The sequence below is a fragment of the Terrapene carolina genome, unplaced genomic scaffold (assembly GCF_002925995.2).
Source record: "Terrapene carolina triunguis isolate 2854851 unplaced genomic scaffold, T_m_triunguis-2.0 Scaffold231, whole genome shotgun sequence".
Classification (NCBI taxonomy): domain Eukaryota; kingdom Metazoa; phylum Chordata; order Testudines; family Emydidae; genus Terrapene; species Terrapene triunguis.
This window is the reverse complement of record NW_020664582.1, coordinates 6,386,491-6,413,768: the sequence shown is the minus strand read 5'-3', so window position 1 is coordinate 6,413,768 and position 27,278 is coordinate 6,386,491. Positions and strand designations below refer to the sequence as shown.

At 41.9% G+C, this 27,278-nt stretch overlaps 1 protein-coding gene across 6 annotated transcripts in view; it reads right to left on the bottom strand.

The window, feature by feature from the left end:
- The window catches only part of AUTS2 (activator of transcription and developmental regulator AUTS2), a 962,448-nt gene that overhangs the window by 522,376 nt on the left and 412,794 nt on the right, over positions 1–27,278 (bottom strand). For all 6 annotated transcript variants that reach the window (XM_024204993.2, XM_024204997.2, XM_024204996.2 and 3 more), the window contains exon 3: positions 2,405–2,506. In XM_024204993.2, coding sequence (XP_024060761.1) covers positions 2,405–2,506 — 102 coding nt within the window. The remainder of the gene's footprint in view (positions 1–2,404; positions 2,507–27,278) is intronic.

Genomic DNA, 27,278 nt, shown 5'->3' with positions numbered 1-27,278 from the left:
CCCACCGCTTGGGGCAGCAAAAACCCTGGAGCCAGCCCTGGCTGTGAGGCATTCGGCAAGTCTCGGTCTTGGGGTCCCCATCTTTAGTACATTGCAAGGCTTGCATAGAAGATGTTATGCAAGTGTAAAATATTCTGATCAGCCCCAAGCTGCAGTGTAGGCACATGACACAACCACGACTACAACAGTGAAGTACAATAGGTGTTGCCAAAGATCTAAGTCAATGAAAATCTCAAATTACTTGCTGAAGTCAATCTCCTCTCCTTTGATGGTATTTTATTGCACTGATAACAGCCTCACCCTATGGCTATAAAGGGCAGGCTGTAAAACTAACATGAGGCCATCCATGAAGGTTGAGTCTAAGGGGGGGTGGGCCCCGAAAATAATGGAGCAAAGGAGAGAAAAGATGGAGAAGGTTTCATAGCGTCACACCAGCAGTTTAACAGGCTATTCCGGCAGTACTGCACAGGGCAGCCACAACTAGCTCTGTACCTTGAGGCTTAAATTTGCCAAGAAAATGGGTTAAAAAAGTTCTGCTTTTCTCAGTTTCATTTCAGCTCAACTTGATCTCATCTGTGCAAGCCACCCTATGTTACCTGTCTTCCAAATTTGAACACCTATTTCTGAGTCTTGGGTATCATTTATTATGCACTAGAGATATCGGGCCAGACCTTCAGATGGAGGGGGTCTGGTGAAATGATGAATTAAACCAGCTGAGGCTCTGACCCATCCAATGTCCTATAGATGAGCCATTGTATTTTTTAAAAAAAAATCCACCCCCAGGCTAGATGATCTAATTACAGCAAAAGAAGGTCCATTTTGTTCCCAGAATGTGTCTACTCTCATTCTAGGCATTGGTGGAATAACTGATGCATAGTTTAATCGGTGAATGGTTAATACTCTGCAACAGAGAGTGGAAGAAAACTTTGTTTTTTGCATGGAGATACCCTCTCACCACTAGTACTGGCTCCTTCAACGGGAAGTTTGGCCAAGCACCGGAAGCAAAACTTGTGCGTGTTATACCTGTTCGCCATGTTACACCTGTTCAGTGAATAAAAACGACTTGAGTCTCCCCAGTTCCCCAACACCTTTCGCAAGTATGAAATTCGCTACAGTAAATACATTCCCCCCCCCTCCCATCCTGGGTAAGAGCCTACTGTACTTATCAAACTAATGTTCACTGTGTAGCTAATTATACATAATCAATGTATGGGTAACAGATTAGATCTGAGTTTCACTGGTAAAGTATCAGTATGTATCACTGATGAGTGCATATTAGGTATGCAAGTAAAATAAAACTAATGCAAGGCCTGTAGGCATTAGGTCTGAGAGATATGTAACTTGTCCACAGAAAGCCACAGAGGCTTCAAGCAAGTTGGCATGACTACATAACTGAGACAGAATCCTGTATCAGTAAATTTCAAGATTACAGTAAAAGATGGGTTTGAATGCTGATGCTCTGGAACTATGCAGCACTAAATGGGAAAAATCTGCCACAACGTACCAGTTAATACCACAAGATGCCTGACAGTAACATTTCAGGTGACTCTGTAATAACCTCAAGTTGCTATGGTAACTCATTGATGTAGATGTTAATTGGAACAAGGGGAATAGCCTATGAGAGATGGGTCACCCTAAAATTCATGGGGTGTTGAAGTGCAAATAAAGAAAGAGGGGATGTCACCCTCATCATATGCATGAGCGTAGTGGGCATAAAAGAAAACCAGGATAAAAGCTGTTGCCTAGCCAGGGAAGCATATTAGGAGACACCCATCAGGGACGGCCACCTGATAATTATCCTATTCCTTTCAATGTTTCCCCAGGGGATGGGAGTATGAAATCACTGATGCTGGACAACGTATGGTTTGTCTCTATCTGAGTATTTGCAGTAGTTGTGGCATCATTTATCTGCTTAATGAAATTGTTAATAAAAGGACATTTGACAACTTGTGAGTGTATTACTTTGTGGTCAATTTTTCTCACGTACTCCCAGAGTCTCCAAATCTATCGATATTTATCATGGTGGTTCTCACCCTGTTAATCCTGACATCGTAGTTGTTCGGGAGCGCGAATCTTGGGCACAGGTCACTGTGGTCTAAGATACCAACCTACCAATATTATAGAGGCTACAACTGTCTAGTTCATTGCAACGTAACAAATTAATCAACTCGTTTCTTTCAACTGGCTGCAAGCAAGTGACCCCCTACACACAAATAGAGACTGTTACCGAATTTAGAAGGAGTCCATCCCACAAGGGGGCAGGAGAGCCACACCTCACTAGTGAGGTGGGTAGGAGGAGTTTAGCAGCACATTGCCCCCCAGGGGCCAAATTCTGCCCTGATTTACACCCTTCAAAAAAAGGATGCAACTTAGGGCAGTATTTGGCCTCAGGAGTTTTACTTACGTCACTGAGTCTTTCCCGAGAGCTGCTCCGATGGAATCCTTTCGATTCTCCACTGGCACTTTCACTGTCACTGTCTCGGCAACTGTTCTGACCTGGCTTGAGCTGCAGAAGACAGACAGAGCACATACAAAAAGCAGAAGTTTAGATTGGCTCAGACAACTCTTCCTCTCTGATGTTACTCCTTAGCGCCATTGCTGTGGCACCTGTAGTACCACAAGGGCAAGATCCAGCCTCAGCATCCACAGGTTTCTTACAATCACAGACCTATTCCAAGTGGCATCGCAATTGCACATGAATGTCTAGAGTGTCATAGTCTGCTGAAATACAAGCAGACAAGGTCCCTGTCCCAAAGAACTCACAATTTAAGTCTTTGAACCTGAAAACATTGAGCCACATAAATAAAGTTACTCGCACCACTGAGACTGCTTGTTTTCATAAAGTTACCACCCCCGACTAAGCATGTGCACCATCAATGCCTAATTTAGTAAGATCAACTGAGGATCTAAGATCAACTGAAGACACTTTAGGGAGGTCATGATCTTCACTATGGGGATGTTTTGCAGGATTGGAGCGTAAATTCTTTACTTAGTTCCATAAAAGCTTCTTGGCTGTTCTATATATTCATAGACCAACATGATCTATTTGTCAGCTTCCATATTTTTCTTGTGTTTCAAATAAATCTATAAATGATAAACCTTGGAGGTTAAAAAAGTCCCCATTCTTTCTGTGTGTCTGAGAACAAGTACTGCCTTTGGATGCTGTAGATTGTAGAAGTTAAACACTCAGAGTATTAATGCAGCTAGACTGCTGTCTAAACATGATATAATTAGTAGAACTGAGTGAATACTGACAAAACAGGTTTCTATTTATCTACATTTCACTACCATTTGCTCGATTTTATGAAATAATTTGCTTCTGCCCTTTTGCATTATTTTCTGTGAACATTTGTGTGACTGAGTTCTACTGGCATGAATATTTGTAGAAGACAAATTTCAAAGCCGTGTGTATATATGGAAACTGAATTTTAAATTAACATATCAGAGTATTTTGCACCAGAAGTGCATGTAGGAAGAATACTATGGGATTTATCAGACCAAATCACAACCTTGCAACAGTTCAAGAACGAATACCAAATATTGGCATAGAGGTATGCAGAATCAACTATAAATAATTAGCAAAACAACTCATCTAATTCTTTCTACTAATGAATAAATTCAAGGCGATTGTGATCTTCTCACAGGTATTCCATGAATAGCAAAACAAAATCTAAAGATGGGATTTTCAAAAGTCCTTGGATACATTCTTTATTGGGAATTATCCTCTGAGCACAAATATTTATAAATCTGTCCAAGGAGTTCTCCATTGTTTCATTGTGCTTTCTGGAGTATACCATGAACACTACTGTTCTGTCTTGTCCATACAGGAGCTGAGAACCACAGCATTTCCAGCCCCTATCAGTTTCAGCAGCAGAAATCAAAATGTCTCAGTTCACAGAACTACATCTTGTCAACCAGTCCAAGCTCTTATTCTTTTACTTTATTCACTTTTCTCTGCTTTTTTATTTCTGGTCTATTTGCCCTACAAAGCATGCTGCAAGCTTTTCCCCACACACATGCACACACTCTCTCTCTCTCTCTCTCACACACACACACACACACACACACACACACTTACTCTCTTCTCCTCCCCTCCCCTCATGGGTTTACCACCTGAATGCATGAAGCATCTTGGAACTTGTGTCCTAGTAGTAGAGTGTCACTATCCCCCTCGCGCTCGCTCTCTCTCTCTCTCACACACACACACAATTTGGTCAAGAATAAACTGCAAGGAAAAGTAGGCACTCTGCAACTTGTATTTCCTGCTATGAAGGCAACTCACCTTCAATCTTACCTTCTCTTCAGCTGTATTCTGAGACAACTGGTTTTTTACACAGTTTATTTAAACTCCTTTAAAAGTATGCACATCAAGAAGCTCATACCCCAAGACACTAGAAGAATGTATTTTGTTCTTGCTAAAAGAAAGGTAGTCCGGTGGACCAGGGAGAGGGGTGCAGAGAGGGGGAAGGCCCTGGTATCTATGCCAATGCCCAGCTCTGTCAATGCCCTAGTATGTAATCTTAAATGAATCACTTCACCTCTGTGCCTTAATTTCCTCAACTGTTAAATGGGGATAATGATGCTTCACCTCCTTTGAAAGTGCTTTGAGACCCTTGGCTGAAAGGTGCTAGTTTAGAGCTGGACATTGTTCTTAAACAGTTCTTCACAGATAGGGTTGCCAACTTTCAAATTGCAGAAAATCTAATACCCTTGCCCTGCCTCTTTTCTGAGGTCATGCCCCTTCTCTGAGGCCCTACCCCCCACTCACTCCTCCTCCTGTCGCTCACTCTCCCGCACCCTCGCTAATTCATTTTCACTGGGCTGGGACAGACGGTTGGGGTGTCAGAGGGGTGAGGGCTCTGGGGTGGGTCCAGAGTGCAGGAGGGGGCTCCAGGCTGGGGGTGTGGGTGTAGGCTCCAGGAGGGAGTTTGGGTACCGGAGGGGGCTCAGGGCTGGGGCAGGGGCACATGAGGGGTGTGGGCTCTGGGTGGTGCTTACCTCAGGCAGCTCCCGGGAAAACGGCCGGCATGTCCCTCTGGCTCCTAAGGGGAAGGGCGGCCACGGGGGCTCTGCACACTGCCCCTGCCCACTGTGGTTCCCAGCCAATGGGAGCTGCGGAGCCAGCACTTGGTGTGGGGGCAGCGTGCAGAGCCCCTGTGGCTGCCCCCAAGCTGGAAACACGTGCAGGCAGCTTCCCGGGAGCTGCACGGAGCCGGGCAGGGAGCATGCCTTAGCCCCGCTGCGCCACCAACTGGATACCCGGGAACCCTATTCACAGACCATTTAAAATATAAAAGTGCAGCATCCACATTTATCCTAGGAAATTCAGAACCTTTTCAGCAGTCACCTAGGGCTCACTTATTTGTACCACAGCCCACTACCAATTGGGTGGCTTGTGTGCATTCATTTATCAGGCCTGTGGTATCCCCTCATGAGCCAAACTGCTAGACCTGTAAGAAAGTTTTGGGGGCAGATCCTCAGGGAGTAGAAATGCACATAGCTGCCATGATTTCACTCAGTTGAGATACTCCACATCACACTCTTTACAATGGAACATAGACTGAATGGGTCAGGAACAGCAGTGGCCTCCCGGTGCAGACTCGTGACTGTGTGTGTGCAGACCGAGGTTATGGGACTGTGGGGAGAAGGAGAATTAGGAAAAAAAAAAAAAAAAAAAAAACACTTTCCATAATCCCTATCCACAAAGAAGAAATTATTTCATATCCTCTAAAGACAAGCTAGCTGGGCTCTGGAGGCCAGAAACGCTCTCAATCAATGTGGGGTAGCGGTTAGAGTTCTCTGTGGAAAAACACCTAGCTGAAGCAAGGATGGATGCGCATAAGAGATGAATGTTCCAGAAGCTCTGTCAGACCTCCCTAATATCCACAGTTCCTGCCTCACCATATGCTCAATCTCTTTGCATTGGCTAAAAAAAGGAAGCTCTTGGGTCCCTCTATCATGGGGGTGGGCAAACTCTTTGGCCTGAGCGTCACATCGGGGAACAGAAATTGTATGGTGGGCCATGAATGCTCATAAAATTGTGGTTCGGGTGTGGGAGGGAGTGAGGGCTCTAGTTGGGGGTGCGGGCTCTGGGGTGGGGCTGGGGATGAGAGGTTTGGGATGCAGGAGGGTGCTCCGGGCTGGGATTGAGGGGTTTGGCGAGTGGGAGGGGGGTCTGGGGAGGGAGTCTGGGGCTTGGGGAGAGGCTCAGGGGTGCACGCTCCAAGCAGCGCTTACCTCAAGCAGCTCCCAGAAGCAGCGGCATGTCCCTTCGCGTGGAGCGGCCCCCGACCCTGCTAGAGCACCGGAGCGGGGCCATGCCGCTGCTTCGGGGAGCCGTGTGGTGCGGCCTCCAACCCTGCACCCTGGATCAGGGCCATGCCGCGGCTTCCGGGAACTGCATGGTGCGGCCCCTAACCCGGCGCGCCAGCTGGAGCGCCGCAGCGGGGCAAGCCCCAGACCCTGCTCCCCAGCGGGAGCTCACGGGACAACTTAAAATGGCTTAAAACAGCCCACGGGCCGTAGTTTGCTCACTCCTGCTCTAGCAGCTGAAAAATTTAAAAAAGGAAAAGAAAAAAGCTGAGATAAATGTTTATAACGTATTATCCTAACTAAAGTAAGTACCATGGCTAAGCCATAAAATCTCAGCTAAACAGAACATTATTGCAAACGTAATGCCTTATCAGACAGATCTAATGGATCTGTTTTTGGGGTCATAACTAATTCAAGAGGTCTAATCCTTCATATATAATTCATAGATCTTATCTATCACCAAGATGTACTGTAATGTTATGGCCCCGGCTTTAAAATTCAACCACCCTCAGGAAAATAGATCTACTTTCACTGACTCGGTATTGTGTCAACAGCTGCTCGGTGGTGGAACAACTCTGTTACTGAGGCTTGAAGATTTTTTTTTAGCAGCAGTTTTTCACATATTTTTATACCAGAGTTTTCGATATCTATTTGATTTAATAAATATTTTCCTGTCTCACTATTTAATCATCAGAGCTTCTAACTATAGCAGCAGCTTTCCTCTTTCAGCACCTGCACTTAGTTCTCTTCACAGAGAAGAAAATGTACAGAATAGCTTAAAATAAAAACTCAAAACACTGTGTGAATATAAACCCAGTAATAAAAGCAGCAGCATGTTTTCATTGTTGCAGGAAGCCATCTTTTTTCTCTGCCAGATTGTATGGTCAATAGGTCCTTCAGTCATTGGGATTCTGATCTAATTATGCTGGTTAACCATCTTTAATAATTTTTGATCATTGTTTTCATTGCTCTTGCTGAAGACCTAACAAACTCCCGTCACCGCAGGGCTCAGCAGAAACTTGATTTATTTGGTGCGCAGCTTTCAAGAATTAGTTAGCAGCACTGCTCCTTTTTATAGTTCTCCCATTAGGTGGTGAGTTCCAGCTAGTTACAGGGAGAGAAGAGAAGCCCAGCAGGTGTCATTTTTCCAGACACAATTTACAGAAAGTCAGAGGATATGGCCGAGATATCTGAGCCCAGAACTCAGGACGAACAAAGTGAATTGTGTAGACTGTAGAGCAAACTCAGAAGCAAGTCCAGGTTAAGATTTCTCATTTCTCCCCATTTTCCTTTGTTTTTCCAAGCAGAGATTTTCTCATGCCAGACTGCTGTGGGTTTCCCTTTTATTCCAAAAAGGAATAAGAAAGTATCAAACTGTACAGAAAAAAAAGATAAAAATTGGCCCAATACCTTCTTTAAAGACACTTAAACTTACACATGCCCATGCATGTGAGGACAGTTTAAATGGACAAGCAATCTCTCACTACATTCTATTCACACAGATTCAGCTGGTCAAAGTTAAAGAGAAACTGCAGTAACATAATCCTAGTAAAAAGGACTGCAAATAAAAGGCTAGATCCCCAGCTATTCTGGCATGGGCGGCGGCTGAACCTTCCCCGGGGGGGGGGGGGGGGGGGCAAGTTCCTGGTCCCGCTTCTTCTGCCCACAGCCCCGCCTCTTCTGCCCCAGGTCCCGCCCCCTCCCTGCTCAGTCCGCTCACCGCGTCCCTCCTTTTCTCCCCTCTCCTCCCCGCCGCTCGCCCCGTCCCTCCTTTCCTCCCCTCTCCTCCCCGCCGCTCGCCCCGTCCCTCCTTTCCTCCCTGCCGTTCACCGCGTCCCTCCTTTCCTCCCCTCTCCTCCCCGCCGCTCGCCCCATTCCTCCTTTCCTCCCCTCTCCTCCCCGCCGCTCGCCCCGTCCCTCCTTTCCTCCCCGCCGCTCGCCCCGTCCCTCCTTTCCTCCCATCTCTTCCCCGCGAGGCCTCAACTGCCCACAGGGACAGAGCAACCGTGGGCCTCACGGGGGAGGGGGATGAGGAGAGGAGGGACATGGCAGGTGTGGGGAGCCTCGCGGGGGGTAGAGGAGAGGAGGGACATGGCAGGTGTGGGGAGCCTCGCGGGGGGGGGGTAGAGGAGAGGAGGAACACAGCAAGTGGCAGGGACCTCTGGGGGTGTGTGTGTGTGTGTGGAGAGGAGAGACTCAGCGAGACAGGGTGGAGCATGGACAGGAAGAGGCAGGGCACAGGCAGGGCCGCCAGGCGTCCGACAGCAGGGTGGCAGCGACTGCGCCAGGGGAGTCTTAGCCTCTCCTGGCCTATTATATCCGCCACTCATGCATTCTGGATAAGCTTGGATCACTGCTTTGCTAGCACAAAACAGCCTAGTCAATAGTTAGGTGGCGCACAGGAACTACGATTGATCCTATACCATTCCTCTCCTGGGATCTAGTGCAGGGGACGAGCCAGGGAAAAGGGCCCCCTATGTGAGTCTCTCCTACAATAATTCCCACTGCAGGCCAGTAACAGCTGGCACGCAGTTTATAGCAGCCTCCAGACTAAACTACACTGGGAACCTAACCTGCTGCTGAGCTGGACAATGATCGGGCAAGGGTTTGCAACTAGCATCTTTTGGCTCCTTACCAATGCTTCAGAATATGGCCATGTGGGTTTACACAAAATCTAACAAATGCTTTCATGATCCAAAAATGCCAGCAATGAGGACTTGGGATTGTTTCACAATTTAATCATACTCCAGCACCGTTAGAAACCCAAGTAATACAGAATTGTGCTAGTGTACAGAGACCAGAAAGTGAGACTGAATACACACAGAAAGTGAAAGTGAGTACTCTAGTTTTATTTGCCCAATTGAGTAACATGGGGATCACATGTTGGAAAACACATTTGCAGTTTTAAAACTTTCCCGTTGGTGATGTTTAGTGTCGTCAGTAATAAGGGGTTGGTACTGAAGGTCAAATATTTTTTTCCCACCAGGTACCTGCATTTTTCTATTAAAAATAACTCTTAATCAAAGAAAGATAAATGAGAAGAAAAATTAGAAAAAAAGAGAGAGAGGTCTTGTGGTTAAGTCCCTGGACTGGGACTTAGGAGATCTGGGTTCAATTTTTACATCATATAGTCTTCTTGGGTGACCTTAAATTGTCCGTGCCTCTCATCTCTCTGCCAAATGAGGATACCATCACATCTTTTCTCCCACCCTTTCTGCCTGGTCTACTATTTAGACTATAAGATCTTTGGAGAAAGGACTGTCTCTTACTCTGTGTCTGTACAGTACCCAGAACAGTGACCCTGTAATACAAGTAATACGCCTGCACCCTCAGACAAAATACTTGAGGAAATGTTGTCATTAAAATGAAAAAAAAAAAAAAAAAAAAACAAGACACCCACCTGTTTTTTGTTGTTGGTCCCCTCCCGCCCATCCCCGAGTTCCCATCAGCACATTCTAAAGATACTATCTTAGGAGAACTTAAGTTTGGTCAAAGGCACTGAGCTGCTTGTCAGCAGAATCAGAAATATGATCAGTAAGACATGAGCTACTGTGGAGCTTAGTGTGAGGAACATGCAGAGCGGAAACTGCTGAGGGGCACGCAGGGAGTTATAAAGATATTGAGTTTGGCTCTCAGCAAGGGCGGTCTGACAGTGTCAGTTAGTTACTGTATCAATAGATGAGAGAAAAACAGAGAGATTAGTTGAGGTTTGAACGCACGGTCAAATCACAAAGAAACTGACCAAAAATTGCTAGGTTTCTGAATAAACCTATAGTTTCCAAAATGAATACAAGGAGAGAAATGTACAACCGCTCTCTCTTAGTGACACTGTAATAAGTGCTGGAGAAACAGAAGAGGAATGGATTGCAGATAACGCTGGATGACATAGAAACACAAAGGAGATTCTGGGTATGAAGGGATTTTTGCATGCAAGCATCATGAACATCAATGCAAGTTGTGTGCACACCTATGAGATAATGGAGCACTTAAATCCATGCGAGTCAAAGAGCAACCTAAATACCCAACATCACCCACAAAGAATTAAGCTCTGCATTATTCAGTATATTTATCTACTAGATTTCTATGTTGAAGATAAAGGTTGATATACATTAAAGGCAAAAGCTGACCTAATTGCACAGCCTTTACGGTATTTATAGAGGCATAGGACTGTAGATACTATATTAGTCAGGCATCTCAGAAATGATGCATGGACACAAGAGGGCAAACCATAAAATATTATTTGGGAAAACTCATAAAAACATGGATCCATGTTGGTTTCTTTGCCTCTGGGCAGGACAATGGAGATAATCATGATAGGGGAGGAGGCAGAAAGAATGAGCGTGCCAAAGAACAGATAGCAACATCCTAGGAAGTCACCAGTCTATTCTGCTAGCTCCCTTAGGCAGAGGTTTTTAAAGGTATTTAAGCATCGCAGTGCTCAGTGCCACTGTGCCTAATCAATTTTGGAGCCTAAATCTCTTTCCCAAATGGACTTAGGCACTTGTGAATCTAAATGGACTTGATGGAATTTAGGCCCCTAAGTGCCTAAATGAAAAAGAGATTTAGGCTCTCAAATCTGTAGGTGTTGTGGCACTGAGCACCCCCCCACCCCCACCCAAATAGCTTTAAAAATCTGGGCCTATGCCACTTTATAGAAATCCATAATGCGGATGGCTGGTTAGTAGGTAACAAAAAGCAAAGTAAATAAATCTACTGAGAATTAAGCGAAAGCCTTTTTCACAGAGCTTATGGGATGTGTCAAAACCACCCTCATGCTGCTCTTCTGAGCTATTTTTTGTTGATTTATTGCCACCCCATACCATTTGGCAGCTCTACATCTAGGCTATGGTATAGTTCCGAACTGCCTGAGTTTCTGCATCATATGGAATTAAAGGATTATTTCACTACATTGTACTTTTAAACTAGGAATAACAACACTTCTACCCATTATAGTGCACTCAGCATGCTAAGCCTTTACCAGAGCCTTAGAAGAGGACACCTGCTTCCCAAGGGATAGAATAACCTTCCTGCAAGGAGTGGAATTAGGCTCTCATTTCTGCCTGTCACTCTTTATTTACACCGCTTTCGTAAGGACAAGAGAATCCAAAACTCTTTGTGATCCAACCTCTAGCTGGGTGAGCACTGTCTGTGTAATAAAATGGATATGTATACATTCAATTAGCAATAGTTTATCCTGATTATTATTATTTGTTAAAGGCCAACAATAATATCTGTCCCCACATAAAACAAGTCTGGGTCTCTGTGTGCTACTGTAATACAAAAAATAAAATAATAATAAATCCACATGCTACCCCCAAGGCCATCTAGACCAGGGGTTCTCAAACTAGGGGTCATGACCCCTCAGGGAGTCATGACGTTATTACACAAGGGGGTCATGAGCTCTCAGGCTCCACCCCCAAACCCCGCTTTGCCTCCAGCATTTATAACAGTGTTAAACATTTAAAAAAAAGTAATTTAGAAGGGGGTCGCACTCATAGGATTGCTGTGTGAAAGGGGTCACCAATACAAACGTTTAAGAGCCACTAATCGAGATGCTCCTTCCAGACATGCTTGGCAAGTAAACAAAAAACAGGTCAGCCTTGCACTAAATCCTTGAGATAACAAATCTGGCTCTGGCTGATCAAGAGGCTGGAAGTGTGTTCCATAGTCAGGGAACTTCACAGAGAATACCCAGCTGGCAGTTCCCTTTCCATTTAGGCCTGTGGAGCTGCAGCTCAGGTGCTGAGTTCAGGCGGAAGAAAAAGGCGGTCTCTTAGGGCTCTGGAGCACAAACCATTTAGTACTGTGTGGGTTAAGAACGAACACCTCGAATTCCACCCCAGATGCCAGCATGCAGCCAATGCAGCTCATGGGGCACTGGTGTCCAGTGTCTCCAAGTGTAAATTTCCATTACAAGTGCATTCTACACCTGCCTTATGTTTCCAGCAGGTCTCAAAAGATATAGCCAAATGCCAAGTGCACTACAGCAGCGTGTTTTTATTGAGATCATAACCATAGTGAGCACCACATCCAAGGACATCATTGCACCCTTCTTTGGGGGCCCACAGCAACAGCCTACGCTCAAGCAAGACACTGATCATGCGAGCTTTGGTCACAAGCAGCACTCAGGCATCTTCAAGAAGTTATATTGTATTTTTTCCTTATTTGGGATCCCAAGAGGCTTTATTTCAAGTGAGCCAGGGGAATGAGCAACAGTTCCCGGGCTCAAACTTGGACCCAACCCCACTGGATCCCCCAAGCTTCCACTAGATCACCAGCCTAGCCAGGAAGTGAAAATCCTCTTCTTCTGATCATAAGGAGAATAGCTGGGAAGGTCATAATGTGGATTCATGATTTATTCATCAGCATTTGTCAGAACAGGAACAGTCTGGTTACAACAGGAGACCAGGTTCAACATAATCATCACATGTGGATGGTTGTAATGTTGCCGTTTTTGATGCCCTGAAAGGCTTTGCCAATACATTTTCTGCCAGTGGTGTCACCACATGCTCCGAGGTGATTGATCTTCATGTGCTAGGAGGAGGAAAAACTAAGTTTCCAAAAGCCTCTGATCAAGGGGCTTAAAAATTGATTATTTAAACAAATACACAAAATTCAATTTAATAATCAAAGTGAAGATTTCATCTCTTACTGTGTTCCATTCCTGATTTTTGTTGGGGTATTATTTAAGTAGTTTCTCCCCCCTCTCCAAACTCCTTTTACTGAAAAAATTACAAGATTATGTATATACAAATAGTTTTCCTTCCTCCATCCCCACAATAACGTATGTAGATCTAATTGAGGTTGTCACTATAGCTATAAAACAATATCAAATGGATACAGAAGTGACTATGTTTCTAGTTTAAAATAAGTGTCATTTCCGGTTCTCTTTTGGCCTGATCTGAATTGCTCTTACTTGATAAGTAAGGTTTGGGGAGCAAAACTCCATTGAAATCAATGGAGATGCATCTATTTACACCAGCAGAAAATTTGTCTCTTTCTCTGCTAGTGTTATGCTGAGAAGCCAAGTCAAAAAGGTGAATTAAGTGTTCTGATTGTGTTCTTCTTACAGTGACAGCAGCAGAAGTCAGGAGGTAGGGTAAATGGTGCACTTGCCTTAAAAAACCAACCATAACAACAAACAACAGGAGCTGGCATGCATTCTTTCCGCCTTTTTCCTTCATTATCTGGTTTGAGATGTATTTGTATGTGTCCAGGCAAAGACGCTTTGAAGTAGCTCTATTTTATCTAAGTTCACAGAGAATGGAGCCCATTTTTTTGTTTTTTTCTTTTCTGTAATAGTTTATACAGAAATCAAAGTTAAACCTGGGATAAACACCTCGAAATGGAGTCTTAGACTCATAGATACTATATGCAACATATAAAGTGTAAAAGACTTGTTCGGTACTCTGGCACCTGTTAAAATAAAGATAGGAAACAGAAAGCTGCTGGCAGTTGTAATAAATGAAGCATATTTCAGTATACTTTAAAAGCTGAATTGCAAAAGAAAAAAAAAAAGACTTTTTCTGACCCTTTGCAGAAATATGGCCTTTACAATTACAATCTTGCAAAGCACTCAATTATACCCATCATTCTCTCCAACCAGCTTCTATAAGTCACAGAATCTCAGACAGCAGGGCAAGAAAAAAAAGATTACTAAGGTCCAACCCATCTGCAAGGAGCCAACCAAAGTTGTGAGGATCAGGACGGAATCTTTCTCCTCCTTTAAATACTTCTCTCACACTCCGTGTTGAACCTTTTTCTATTCTACCTCTCCTTCTGCTTATGTGCCAAACTCCTTGTCGTCTTCCTTCAAATCCCTCACCAAACACGGTTCCTCCAAGAAGCCTCTCAATGACAAATAATGCAAACTTACTCTAGCACCTCACATGTGTACTGTCAATTGTTGTGTGTATTTTTTATATGTATCTATATCCATATAGACTTGGGTTCTGTATCTGCTTTAATAGAGCGATGTCAGTTTACATCTGCTGGTAATCTTGCCTATAGACATGCTATCTGTTTATCTTGTGTGCGCGCCCAAACTCAACTGTAAGCTCATTGCAACGTGAACAGGGTCTTCTAACAGGTGCATGTGAACATTCAATAAATAGCAATGCATTCTCTCCATGTTGGTTGTGGGGGTTTTCACGTAGGAGTATCTTTATAGTCCTCTGCCATGCAAAATTTAGAAGTGTAGAGGATCACCACATAGCAGAGATTTCACCAACACATGGAACACAAGAAAGGCCTATTTCTGAGCATTTGCCATTTTCCAGGACTATCCTCTACTTCTCTCTCACTAGAGTTTTATCAACCCTTCCTTTAAGTATTTATAGTGATGGTGTACCACTTTCCCGGAGACCCTATTCCAGACGTATTTGACATCTCTGAGAGATGTTGAGCTTTTTGGCTGCATTATCCAGCAAAGAATGAGCAAACCCCAAATTCTTTACTGAGAGTCTATCTACAGCTATATAAAATATTGAAAAAGAGAAGAGAAAGACATACCATCCCATTTAGCAAGAAGTGTCTGACATACCACTCAATAGGGAGAAACAGCTTGGTCTCTGGTTGACTGTGAAATGTACAAGCTACTGGAGGAATGCAAGGATCTAGGAAGGTAAAAATTAATCATGATGGCACAGAAACAAACAGGCCAGGGTCATAAAGCCTAATGACACCAGGGCTTTAGAACTGTCTGCTTGCCTCTGTAGAGTAGGTTGATAAGTCCCAGACAAATCCCTAATGCAGATGTACATGTCACCAGCAGGGGTGACAGTCATTTGTGAAAATTTTATTCAAGTCCCAAGGTAAGATGATGAGATTTTGGCTCCTAAGCCACTTGAATGCTTTTGAAAATTTTACTTAATCACAATTAGCACTAAATGGCAGTCTCAGTAGACACCAAAATTAAATAGGCACAGAAAAGTGACTGAACTATCCTCTCCTGAAAAGAGAGGGCCTCCTCTTGAGGCCCACTGGCAGGAACGTGCGGGGAAGCTTGTATTTCCGCTCTCTGTGCTGCACCTGATCGGTGATAAGTTCCTGACTCAGCAAGGTCTTCAAGCAAGTACCTAAGTATGTGAGCTGCTCCATTGAAGTTTATCTAAAATAAGAATGGAATAAGACTATAATATATAATATACTTATATATTATCTCTCTATATATAGAGATATACCTATTTCATAGAACTGGAAGGGACCCCGAAAGGTCATCGAGTCCAGCCCCCTGCCTTCACTAGCAAGACCAAGTACTGATTTTGCCCCAGACCCCTAAGTGGCCCCCTCAATGATTGAACTCACAAGCCTGGGTTTAGCAGGCCAATGCTCAAACCACTGAGCTGTCTCAACTTAACTTAAAATTAAGCCTGTGCTTGCTGAATGGTGGCTCATTTTTTAGTGAAAACCATAAACATGGAATTCTGATCATTAAAAAATTGGGAGGAAAAAAAAATAATAAAGAGGAGGGGGGGAAATCAGTATTCATGGATGGAGCCTCAGATGTTTGCCATTGTTTACTTTAAAAAAAAAAAGGTCTAAAAAGCTCTGCTATTTCATATTTCAACATAAGCCCCAAATAAATATTTAATGCCTTGGTTGCATAAATGATGATTTCAAGGTTGAGCTATTGGCTTAAATATATAATACTATTTTCAGCCATTTAACTGGCCAGCCACATAAATTATTCAGGATTTAAAAGTCATCCTGTGGTCTAGGTACAAGGAGAAAACTAGGATGTTGTAACTATAATGACAAATGCAGGGCAAGATCAATCAAACCACATGATCTCTAACACAAACAAGCAGCAATTAAGCAGCAATCGAGAGCAATGTGACTGCGGTTGATGTCCTTTCAGGCCAATACTTTCAGTCCAAAGAGCAAAACTTAATAATGCTTTGCAATTTATCAAGGGAACCATAACTCTGCTCACACTCTATGACTTGGCTAAGAGACTAGGATGACAGTATTTCTTTATAATTTAATAATGTGAAGGCAAGAGAGAGGAACCATAGAAGTACAACTTCATATTCTATAATATCTGTATATATGTATTTTTCCACATGTTGAATAATAGATTTTCAATTTGTTAGCAAGAAGGGGAAGCTAAAATGTCTGGCAAAGAAGAGTCTAACTGAAGGAGCACAGAAGGGAAGGGACTAAACCATCAGAATTCATTAGCACTGTCATTGATGTGGAGATGAATTTAGAGATGAAGAGGAGGAGTTAGTTATCACAAAATGGCTCAGGAGAAAAGCAAAGGGAGGAACCCTCCTTTAAATTGCTTTAAATGTGGATTAGCTTCTGCTAGATGGCAAGCTGTCAAGTGCTTATCTACTATCCACTCCACCCTTCTTTACAGGCAATCTGTTAGAACAAAATAGCCTGTTTTCTTATTTTATTGGACATGTTTATTACGGCAGTGCCTAAGGGCCAGCCAAGAACTGGGCCCTATTGCGCTCGGCGTTATCCAAACACAGAGTAGCAGAAAGTCCTTGTCCTGAAGAGTTTCAATCTAATGGCTTGTACACGCTAGCACTTACGTTGCTATAACGTATGTAGCTCAGGGAGTGAAAAAGCCACCCCATAGCAATGCAAGTTACACTGACCTACGCGCCAGTGTGGACAGCACTATGCTGGTGGAGAGCTTCTCTTGCCCACATAGCTACCGCCTATTGCAGAGGTGGATTTAGTACGCGGATGGGCGAGTGCTCTCTCTCTCTCTCTGCAGCTGCGCCGCTGTAGCAATTCTTATGTAGACTAGCCCTAAATCTAAATAGATAAGGCTGACACAGGGTGGGGGGAAGAGGATGATGATGACAGCAAATGGCATGTTATTTCTACATGGATTTATTTACTTTGGGTGGGTTTAGTTAGGAGGGAGGGGGATCAGGTAAATGGAAGGGAAGGGAAAGGAAAGGAGTGAGGGGGGCAGGACAGGGGAGAAGAGGGTAAGAGGGGCAGGGCTGGAATGAAGCTGAAGTGAAGAGACTGTGAGGAAGGGGGAGCTGGAGGATTGGCCCAAACAGCCATTTGGCACAGGGCAGAGACAGGCCAGCCAAAACTGTAGAAAGTTCCTCACATTTCCAGAAGACCCAAGATTTCTGCTTTGGCTGCTTCTGCCCCTACAAGCTGGCTGGCTCCGCCCTGCAGCTGAGGTGAGGGGAGGTGTGGGGAAGGGGGTGGGGGGGCAGCGGAGTGGAGGTGTTGCCTGAGTCCTAATACCCCGAGTGTATGGGTGGGTCTCCACTGCACAGTTCTGGATCCTTTCTGGGCAGTGCTGGACAAGTTAACTGAACACCAGCTGTCAAGACTCCTGAATTCTATTCTTATTCAAACACTGACCTGCTTGCTATTTTGACAGGTCACTTAACATTTCTCTACCTTAGTTTTTTCATCAGTAAATTGGGGCTAACAGTATTGTAAATGGCTTTCAGATCCTCAGACGAAAGCTAGGTATTATTATTATTAATAAAAATGTCTCTGATATAAAGCTTTCTTTCTTGATTCTAAGCAACATTAAGCCTCATTGTTATAATCAAAATCTTAACTTCTAAGAGCGAAATTACAGAATTATTACAGAAGCTATTGTTACATAAGCAAGATTTAGCACTTTCAGTTTTGTTTCTTTAAATAAGGGTAGAGCATTTGTCGTCAGTCATGTCAGCTTACAGTGTATTAAAATGATTTTCACATTTATTTCAGTGGAACTTCTAAAAACTGTTTTTACTTCTTTAGGTCTTGTTAAACCTTTCTCTGGGTAAGCATTTTAGTAATGACTAGAGCTGGATTGGAAAAATGGAAACAATGAGAAACAATGCAACACATTTTACAGCATTGTACTTTCACCTTGGACTATTATTGCCAATGGAAATGATGATTTCTGGTATTTGCAAATGTCAAGAAATCTCATAGCACACCTTGGAGCCTGGCCCTTGTCAGCACTGACCAAAGATAGTTTACTGTTTGATCAATTTGATAAGTTAGTTGCCTCAGTTCAAGTCCAGAGCAAGCTTCGTTGTCCACAAAATCACTGCACCAGCTGATATTATTAACCCTTTTGCTGGCAGTCTCGACAGAGACAAGGAGTCAGGCCATAATCCAATGCCCATAGAAGTCAATTGGATTTTTTCCACTGAGTTCAATGTATGCTGAATCAGACTCTATATGGACAGAGAAATCTAATAACCCTTCATCTCTTAAAGATGGTCCATCTAGGTGAAGGTTTATGCATATAAAAAAAGAAACTGAGGAAGTTTGTACAGTGGAAGCTGTGGTATCTGTTTTGTGAATATAGGACATACTTAACACATATCTACCAGAAGTGTATTACAAACCAGGTGTATCATCACTGTTTATTCAGTTCAATAAGAATTTCTTAGAATTTTAATAACCTGAACTCCTTTATAAAGAACAAAGAGAAAAGAAAAAGAAATCACGTTCTGTACCATGTTGGAGTTGTGGAAGCCAAGCACAGTTATTAACGTTGTCAGCCAGAATAAGACTGTAAAACCTTCTGGCCTTTAAACACAAAAGAGAAGCAAACGATGAGGAGCGCAACAAACCTATATGTGGCGCAAGAATCAATTTACCTTTGAAACCATTCAATAGTGGAGCTGGCTGGTAAACAAGAATTTTGTTTTTCAGAAACATCTGAGGTTACTAAATTTATTTTTGTTCTACAGTGGAATGAAATTTCAAGATAAAATGAGAAATTTTCACTCAAAATAAGAAAGACACATCCATCCCAAAAAAGCCAATAGCCTGGTGGTTTGGGCACACAGCAGGAATGCAGGAGACACAGGTTCAACTCCCTGTTCTGTTTAATTCAGACTACTTACTTTTCTATGGTGGGGGTCTTGGTGTCTCTCTCTCAACATTCCATCCTGAACCTGAGAAACCTCCTCAATGAAAGTTTTGTTGAAACTCATACATTTCCACTGAAAGTTTCAGTTTTAATGAACTGGCTCTTTCCAACAAAAAAGAGTTTCATTGAGAAATTCCTAACAAGCTGTATTCAATAGCACTGATGGAGGAGATTTGGTTTCAGATGTCCTGCAGGTTCATAGTCTGTGAATAGACATTATCCTCCTTCAAACAAAACACCATGTTTCACCATTATAAGGTGGGTGCAAAACTGGTTGAAAGACCATATTAAAAGAATAGCTGCCAATGATTTGCTATCAAGCTGGAGGGAAGTATCTAGTGGGATCCCACAAGGATCAGTCCTGGGTCCAGTACTATTCAATATTTTCATTCGTGACTTGGATAATAAACTGGAGGGGTATGCTTATAAAATTTACAGATGACACCAAACTGGAAGAAGTCACAAGCACTTTGGAGGAAAGGATGAGAATTAAAAAAGATCCTGACAAATTGGAGACTTGGTCTGAATTCAACAATATGAAATTCAGTGAAGAAAGTGCAAAGCACAATTTAGGAATGAAAAATCAAATGCAGAGTTACAAATGGAGAATAAGTGGCTAGTCAGCAGTACTTCTGAAAGGGATCTGGTGTTATAGTGGATCAAAAACTGAATATGAATCAACAGCATGATGTAGTTGTGAAAAAGGCTAATATTCTGAGGTGTATTAACAGGAATACCATATGTAAGTCACAGAAGGTACTTGTCCCATTCTATTTGGCACCGGTAAGGTTTCAGCTCAAGTACTGTGTCCAGTTCTGGGTGTCACACTTTAGGAGAGATGTGGACAAACTGGAGAGAGTCCAGAGAAAAACAAGGAACAAAAATGATAAAAGATTTAGAAAACCTGACTTATGAGGAAAGGTTAAACTGGGCATCTTCAGTCCTGAGAAAAGACTACTGAGGGGGGTGCTAATCTTCAGATATGTTAAGGTCTGTTAAAAGATGACTTTGATCAATTTTTCTCCACATCCACTAAAGGCAGGACAAGAAAGAATGGGCTTGATCTGAAGCATTGGAGATTTATGTTAGATATTAGGAAAAACGTTCTAACTATAAAACGGAGATCAGGGATTGTCTAAGTATACTTGGTCCTACCTCAGTGCAGGGGGCTGGACTAGATGACCTCTCTAAGTCCTTTCCAGACAACATTTAACTGTTTCTATTATTCTATTTTCAGCAGGAGTGGATTGTTTGGTTTTAAAATTGTTTAATGCACACAGAAACCTAACTGTAATTGTGCATATTCTAGTAAACTGTAATTTGAAAATTTAGCTTCTACAGTAATTTTTCATCATTGAATTCATGTACCCCATAGTCATAATTATTATAATTTGGTTCTCTTCCATATGTTTTAAGAATCATATTATGCCTTTACTTCTTGAAAATCTCATATATAGTTTAAGAAATTATTGTTTTTCTTTCTGTTGTCATTATTTTTAGATAGGTGAAATAATTATAAAATGGGAGATTATCAAACTATGGTTAGTTTAACTAATCCCCATTCTGGCATTTCAGAATTTAAATTGCTTATTCAGGAAAAGATCAAAAATCACTGCAAAGATAATGTTAATAGCTTTCTAAGTACTATTAGGCATTGAATAAATTTCCACTTTTAAGTTGTGTATACATTTAAAAATGTATTTTGAACTGTATTCCTCTCCTCATAAAGCATAGTATGATACATAAAGACTATGGGCTGAATATAGAAATTCACTTAAGACTTGCTTAAATCCATCTCTCTTCAGGATGGAATATAAGCATATGCTTAACTTTAAGCACCTAAGCATAAAGTTAAGCATGTGCTTATGTGCCATCCTGAACAGGAATGTTTACCTGAATCAGCACCTATAAGCTCCCCATTTTTTGCTATTTATTTTAAACAGAGACTAACACAAAGAAATAAAAGGTAACTATTTGGTACTGAAGGAGATTAAAGGCCCTCATTGGTGAATCCACACTGAATCCCTTCCATGCATGGAAATATTTGGTCTTTAAAATGACCCACAAGACCTAAAAATAAGGCATCAGCATGTGAGAGTGTTCCATATTACAGTTTAAATCAACCATTATACAGGCTCAGCAAGCTTTGGCACACTCCCACCATGCACTAAAATATGTCAACTTGTCCCTGGAGAACAATAATTTGTGAAAGAAAGCAGGCATGCAAAATATGGGTGGCAGGCATCAAATGCAGATATTTTGGCACTGAGGTGTTTTAAAATTGTTTTTCACTTCTGCATCCAGCATTCCCTGAAATCTCAACAGATCAAAGTTTTGCAGACAAGGAAAAAAAGCCCACAAAATTAATAACTATTTAAGTATTCTGTTTCATCATGATAACAAACAGATGGTTTTAATATTCTAGAGGCTAATTTCTGAACAATTAAAAACACAGCAAGACATTAACATCTAATGAAACATTTTAACTACCAGTATATGCATCTGCCATTAATTTCCACACAGTAAGGTCTTGGTTCTCTTCAATCTGTTCTTTATTAAGGAAAGTTTTTCCACTCTGAATTTAGTGAAGTAGAGAATTAACAACTGTTTTCAATCAGCAATCAGCATGATATTTTGCCAGTGTGCATTGAAACCGTCCACACTATCAGACATAAATTTACTCCTATGATGGCTTTGATGTGCACATATAGTAGGGATTTTAAAAAGGAACTCATTTTCTAATTACATTTTCTTTTGGACCATATGTATTAACCCCTTGCAGATCTGCTGCCCCTTTTATGTAGCTCTTCAGAAGAATAAAAATACTAATTTATAATATTGTGGTATAGCTATTAGTTTCAGTTTAGCCAAAACCAATTTTTTTTTAAAGCCAACGAAGACATTCTGATGCAAACCATATTGAAACAAAGTTCTTCAAAGGCAACTTGAATCCTATATTTATGAGCTTCTAATTTATGTTCCCTTTTCTCATGTGTGATAAAAACATTGGGTGGTATTAATCAAAGACCTATCCACTCGGAAACCAGTTGATATATATCTTAAAAAAATCTTCTAACCGCAGAAACCAAGCCATCTAATTCATGCATATCTTAATCAGGTACATAATTTAGAAGTACTGAAAAATCTTCTGCAGATCTTCAACCATTTGAAATACAATGGCAGATTATGATTTAAATGAAGCTTATCGAAGTCACTCACTATGCCCTAAGGATATTGAAAAGAATGACATTTTTCAATATTTTCCACCATTGCCTAACTGTCGGGGGGCGGGGGCGAACAAACCATGTAAATAAATAAATAGGTGAATAAATACAGACACATTCCCTGATAGATTCCAACAGCAGGCTCATATTTCATTAAATATAAATAAATATGTAGGCACCTAAATAAGTGGCCTGGTTTTCGAATAAGATGAGTACCCAGGAAGTCACATTGATTTCAGTGGGAGCTGACATGCGTTCAGCTTTTTGGAAAAATCAGGCCACTAGTTCAGATGTCTAAATATGGCTTTGGGAACCTAACTTCAGGCAACTTTTTTAATCTTGGCCATACTAGTTTTGTGGTTTTGGGAAAGAACATCAATAGAAGGACTCTGTTCTTTGCCTTTTAAGAGTTGTTTCCTTGGGCATAAGTGGGTACATTCCAAGGGGGGCAACCTAGTCTTGAGGATTTGCTGCATGACCAACAGTCTCTATGTGAAACACATGGTCACAACACGTCAAATCCAATTTCTCTCCCAGCATCTGTGTGCAGTCAGCAAGTTGGTTTTTCCATCTTCAATTGCTTTCCCCTGGGACTTAACCACAGGTCATTAATCTGGATCACAGCACATAGCCATGGATCCTTAAAATTCTCCCCCTTGCCCCCCGTCTTGCCGCAAGGAATTTCCTGGCCTGCAGGGTGAATACCATTGAATATCACTAAGACCCTTTAAAAAAAAAAAGTGTTACTCACTTCCTGCAAGATAGTTCAGAAATTTTAACATGCCAGAAGAAGACAAGAGAGGAAAATAAGAAGTAGCTAAACTGTAGGCAAACTCTTAATTTTTTTAAAAAAGGAAGAAAAGCAATTCAAAGCTGTTGGCAACAACTTTTATGGGAACAAGGACAAATAAAATAGATCAGCCACTAATTTTGTTATTTTTCACTTCATATTTTGTGTTTCCTGGACTAACCCCTGATCATAGGAGACCAAACCTGATACTTGATTCTTATTTTGAGAAAATGTGGAAGGGAGACTTGAGCCCAGATGCTGCTACAAGAGGATTTTGTCTAATACCAACTTCCTCTATCTGATACAATGTGTCAAGATACTCCATTGTCAAGCAGCTTTTTTTTTTTCTTTCTTTTGTTAAAACTTGGCCAGACCAACACCAGCAGTAAAGGATTTCAATGAACACAATAACCGACAACTAGACTAACTCCTGTGTGAAAAACACTAAATCCAGTAGCTTCTGTCATTCCATTTCAAGATGAATACCCTGCCACAAGTATTCAAGGTTTACCCATTTCTGAATGGAGAACACTTTATCCACTTCAATAGTAATAACTTTGCAAAGTTTCTCCATTCATTATTATTTATTATTGGTATTGCAGTAGAGTCCAGAGGCCCAACGAAAATTGAGTTCACAGTCTGCTAGCCATCATACAAAGGCAATGTAAGAGTTCCTTCCCCTTGCAATCTAACATGGATGAACACCTCCTCAAAATTAATCTGTTTCTCGATGAAAGCCTCACCAAGACTTAACTTGCTGCTGGCCATGTTAATAGGACCATCTCATTGTACCACTGATAAGCTTCCATACAGGTTTGACTATAATCTTTAGGCTGAATTCAGACCTTGTAAGGTATGGTATTTAGTACTAGTTTAAGAAATGCTTGCAGTAAGTTTCCCTGTAACTATATAAATATGCCCGATAAAGTAATATAATGTAGTATGCAGAAACCTGTAAAAAGTCAGGGTAAAGCTTGTTCCAAAGCTTGCCCCTGTCTCCACAGTAGGGTATGAATAAGGAATGCTCTTTGTTTTGGTTCTTAATTATGGGATTTGCAGAAGAATGTCTGGTACCATATAAGGACCTGATTCTGGGCAGCGCTGAGCATTTGAAATCAGTGTTCTCAGACTCAGTCCTAAAACAGTAGCTCAGTATGGAAATACATTAAAGACTACATGCGTGACTTGAAATTCATTGTAATCACATCAGTTTAAACACTAGGGAGGGTGTTTCAAAAGTGCCTAACACAACTGGGCACTCGGCTGCCACTTAAAGTCAAAAAGCTTTGACCCCTTTGGAAATCTCACCATGTACTACTCATTGTTCATGCAATGTAATAAGGTTGGACCAGTTTCTAGGAAGATACCACAGTCTTTTTTATGATCCCTTTCCAACTGGCAATAACTGGTATAGACAAATATGCATTCATTAAAAGTAATATACTGGGAGTTAGTCTTGCAACTCACATTAATATACCCCAGAGACTGTGCCTTAATTTTAAATGTCAGACACTTTACTTACTGAGGGGAGCACAATATTAAAATCTGACTTTCACACTTTTTATGCTTCAAGTGCCTGGCTATAATCTTTGAACACTACAAAAATATACTTTTATGGCTTAATTTTTTCCATGAAACCTTTATTATGGAACTACACTGCTATGGAAGTACCAGCGCATCACTATTGCTGTATTTGAATTCCATGAGATTGTAAGCTCTACCAGTGTGACAGCAAGGAGATCCTGCTAGTATCTGCCTCAAACTGCAGGACTCAGCCTTGAGGGAAATAAGGATTTAGGGGCATGATTTTGAAGTTTTGGAGTAACCACAACTCCTACTGCAGCATATGCAAATTGTGGATTCTCAGCATCTCACAGGATCATACCCTGGTCTCTTCTGGAGGAGGAGATCAGCTGTACCCATTAAAAATTCATGTAACGTCAACACTACTTATTGGATTAGTCCAAAATTAAGTGAGACATGGCCTACCATTTTCAAAAGTGACTGATTTTGGAGGCCTGTTTTTCAATGCCCAACTTCTGAGGTGCTGAGCACCAACTCTCTGAATGTAGGCCTCTGGGTCCGCACTTGGAGTATAATTAATGCACTATATAAACAATACTAGCTCTGTAAAAGATACTGCCAGAGCAAAGGAGAAAGAGCTACAAGGGAGACAAGTATCAGGGGGTAGCCGTGTTAGTCTGTATCTACAAAAACAACAAGGAATCTGGTGGCACCTTAAAGACTAACAGATTTATTTGACATGAGCTTTCGTGAGTAAAAACCTCACTTCTTCGGATGCATAGAGTGAAAGGGAGAAAGCAGCATAAAGAAGAAAGGTTTTAGAGAAACCTTGGTAGGTTCAAGTGCAGCCTGAATTAGATCTTTTCTCATCCAAAACTTCAGATGAAGAAGGTATTTTGCTAAATGTAGAACTAAGCGCCAAGCACTATGGGTTTATTTCAGAACAAGTTGTCTGCACATTGCAGCTTCAAGGACAAAACTTCAGCTGAAGATGGTACTACCAGCTGGAATTCATTTAGTTTAACTGGCCGATGTTCAAGCGATATCGAAAAAAATACTTCTAGAATCCATTTTGAAAGCTAGCTCAAAGAGGCCCAACAATGTTAGAAGGTGGTTCTTTCCTTGATACACCCCTTTAATTTACTGTTGCATTTACTTACAACTGGTTGCACTGGAAAGAGGAGACGACTACTTTGTGTTACTGTACCAGCTAGGAGATCAGATGAAATGGGATATTATACATGGCTGTTTGGTGTCTGAACACCCATTTCAATAACAGCCAGAAGAGGAAGAATAAAGATGATGCCCATATCCGTATGACATGTACAAGAATGACACTAAAAACTCTAAGTACAACAGAGAGAGGGAAGAATGAGAGATGTAAGAAAACTGTTGATGTGGGTGAAAGGTGGAGTTATTGCATTCTTTTTAAAGCCACTGAAATGCCATGCTGGCAGCCCCTGGTATCCCACAGCAAACCATGGCAACAGCTGCTCGGCTCTATAGTAATAAACTGAAACAATTTAATAGCTTTTATTGTTCTGCTGTGATGTTCGAGCACAACCACTTCCTCCCTCTCCCAGGACTCCTGGGCCCCACAAGGGCAGCAATGAAAGAAGATCTCATTTACCTAAAAGCGCTTATAAATTTTTAATTTGCTTTAACAAGTAAATTAACAAGTCCCTCATTCAGGCAAGTTTTATGGCCTCTTGCCACTTGGGGAGGGCCATAAAAGTTTTATAGATAATCCTGAGCTACCGAGACTGCTCATAATAAATTGTCTGTTTCCTGTTATTTTATCAAACCACTGGGCTTCTAATGACTTAAAGTCACAGTTTCCTTGTAGCTACGCTTTTTATGAGTCCGTATTTATAAACTGTAAAGAATATCTTAAATTATACTGGGCCCCTGTTAATCATTACAGAGCTATTTTTATTGGCGCCAACCTTTTCCTCACGCCCAGCTAATAAAGGCTACAGCATTATTTTATTTTATTTTTTTTAGAGGGCATGCTGATTCCACATATTATTGAAGATGCTGCCTTAGCTAGAGTTTCCATTAGCAAATACTTTAAGTGCCTGTAACTCCCTCTTCAGATTTATAAGGGTACTTGAAAACCTTCTCAGGATGACAAGCCCTTTCAGCAGACCTGCCAACCTGACGGGCATCCAGGTCTGAGAAGAGATGGTGTGCGTTGCAAAGATATTTAATGGAAAATAGTAACCACAACAGTCACAGTATCCCACCCACTGGTCCAAAGTGGATGTTACTTACAGAGAAGGACACCAATCCTGTAAAAATGTGCTTAACTTTACATACGGTGAGTAATCACATTGAAGTCAATGGCGCTACTCACAGTGGGTAAAGTTTAGCACATGCATAAATCTTTGCAGCATTGGCAGGACCGGCTCCAGGCACCAGCTTAACAAGCAGGTGCTTGGGGCGGCCAAGGGAGAGGGGCAGCACCTGCGGCAATTCGGGGGCGGCAGGTCCCTTACTCCCTCTAGGAGCGAAGGACCTGCCGCTGAACTGCCGCCGCCGATCGCGGCTTTTTTTTTTT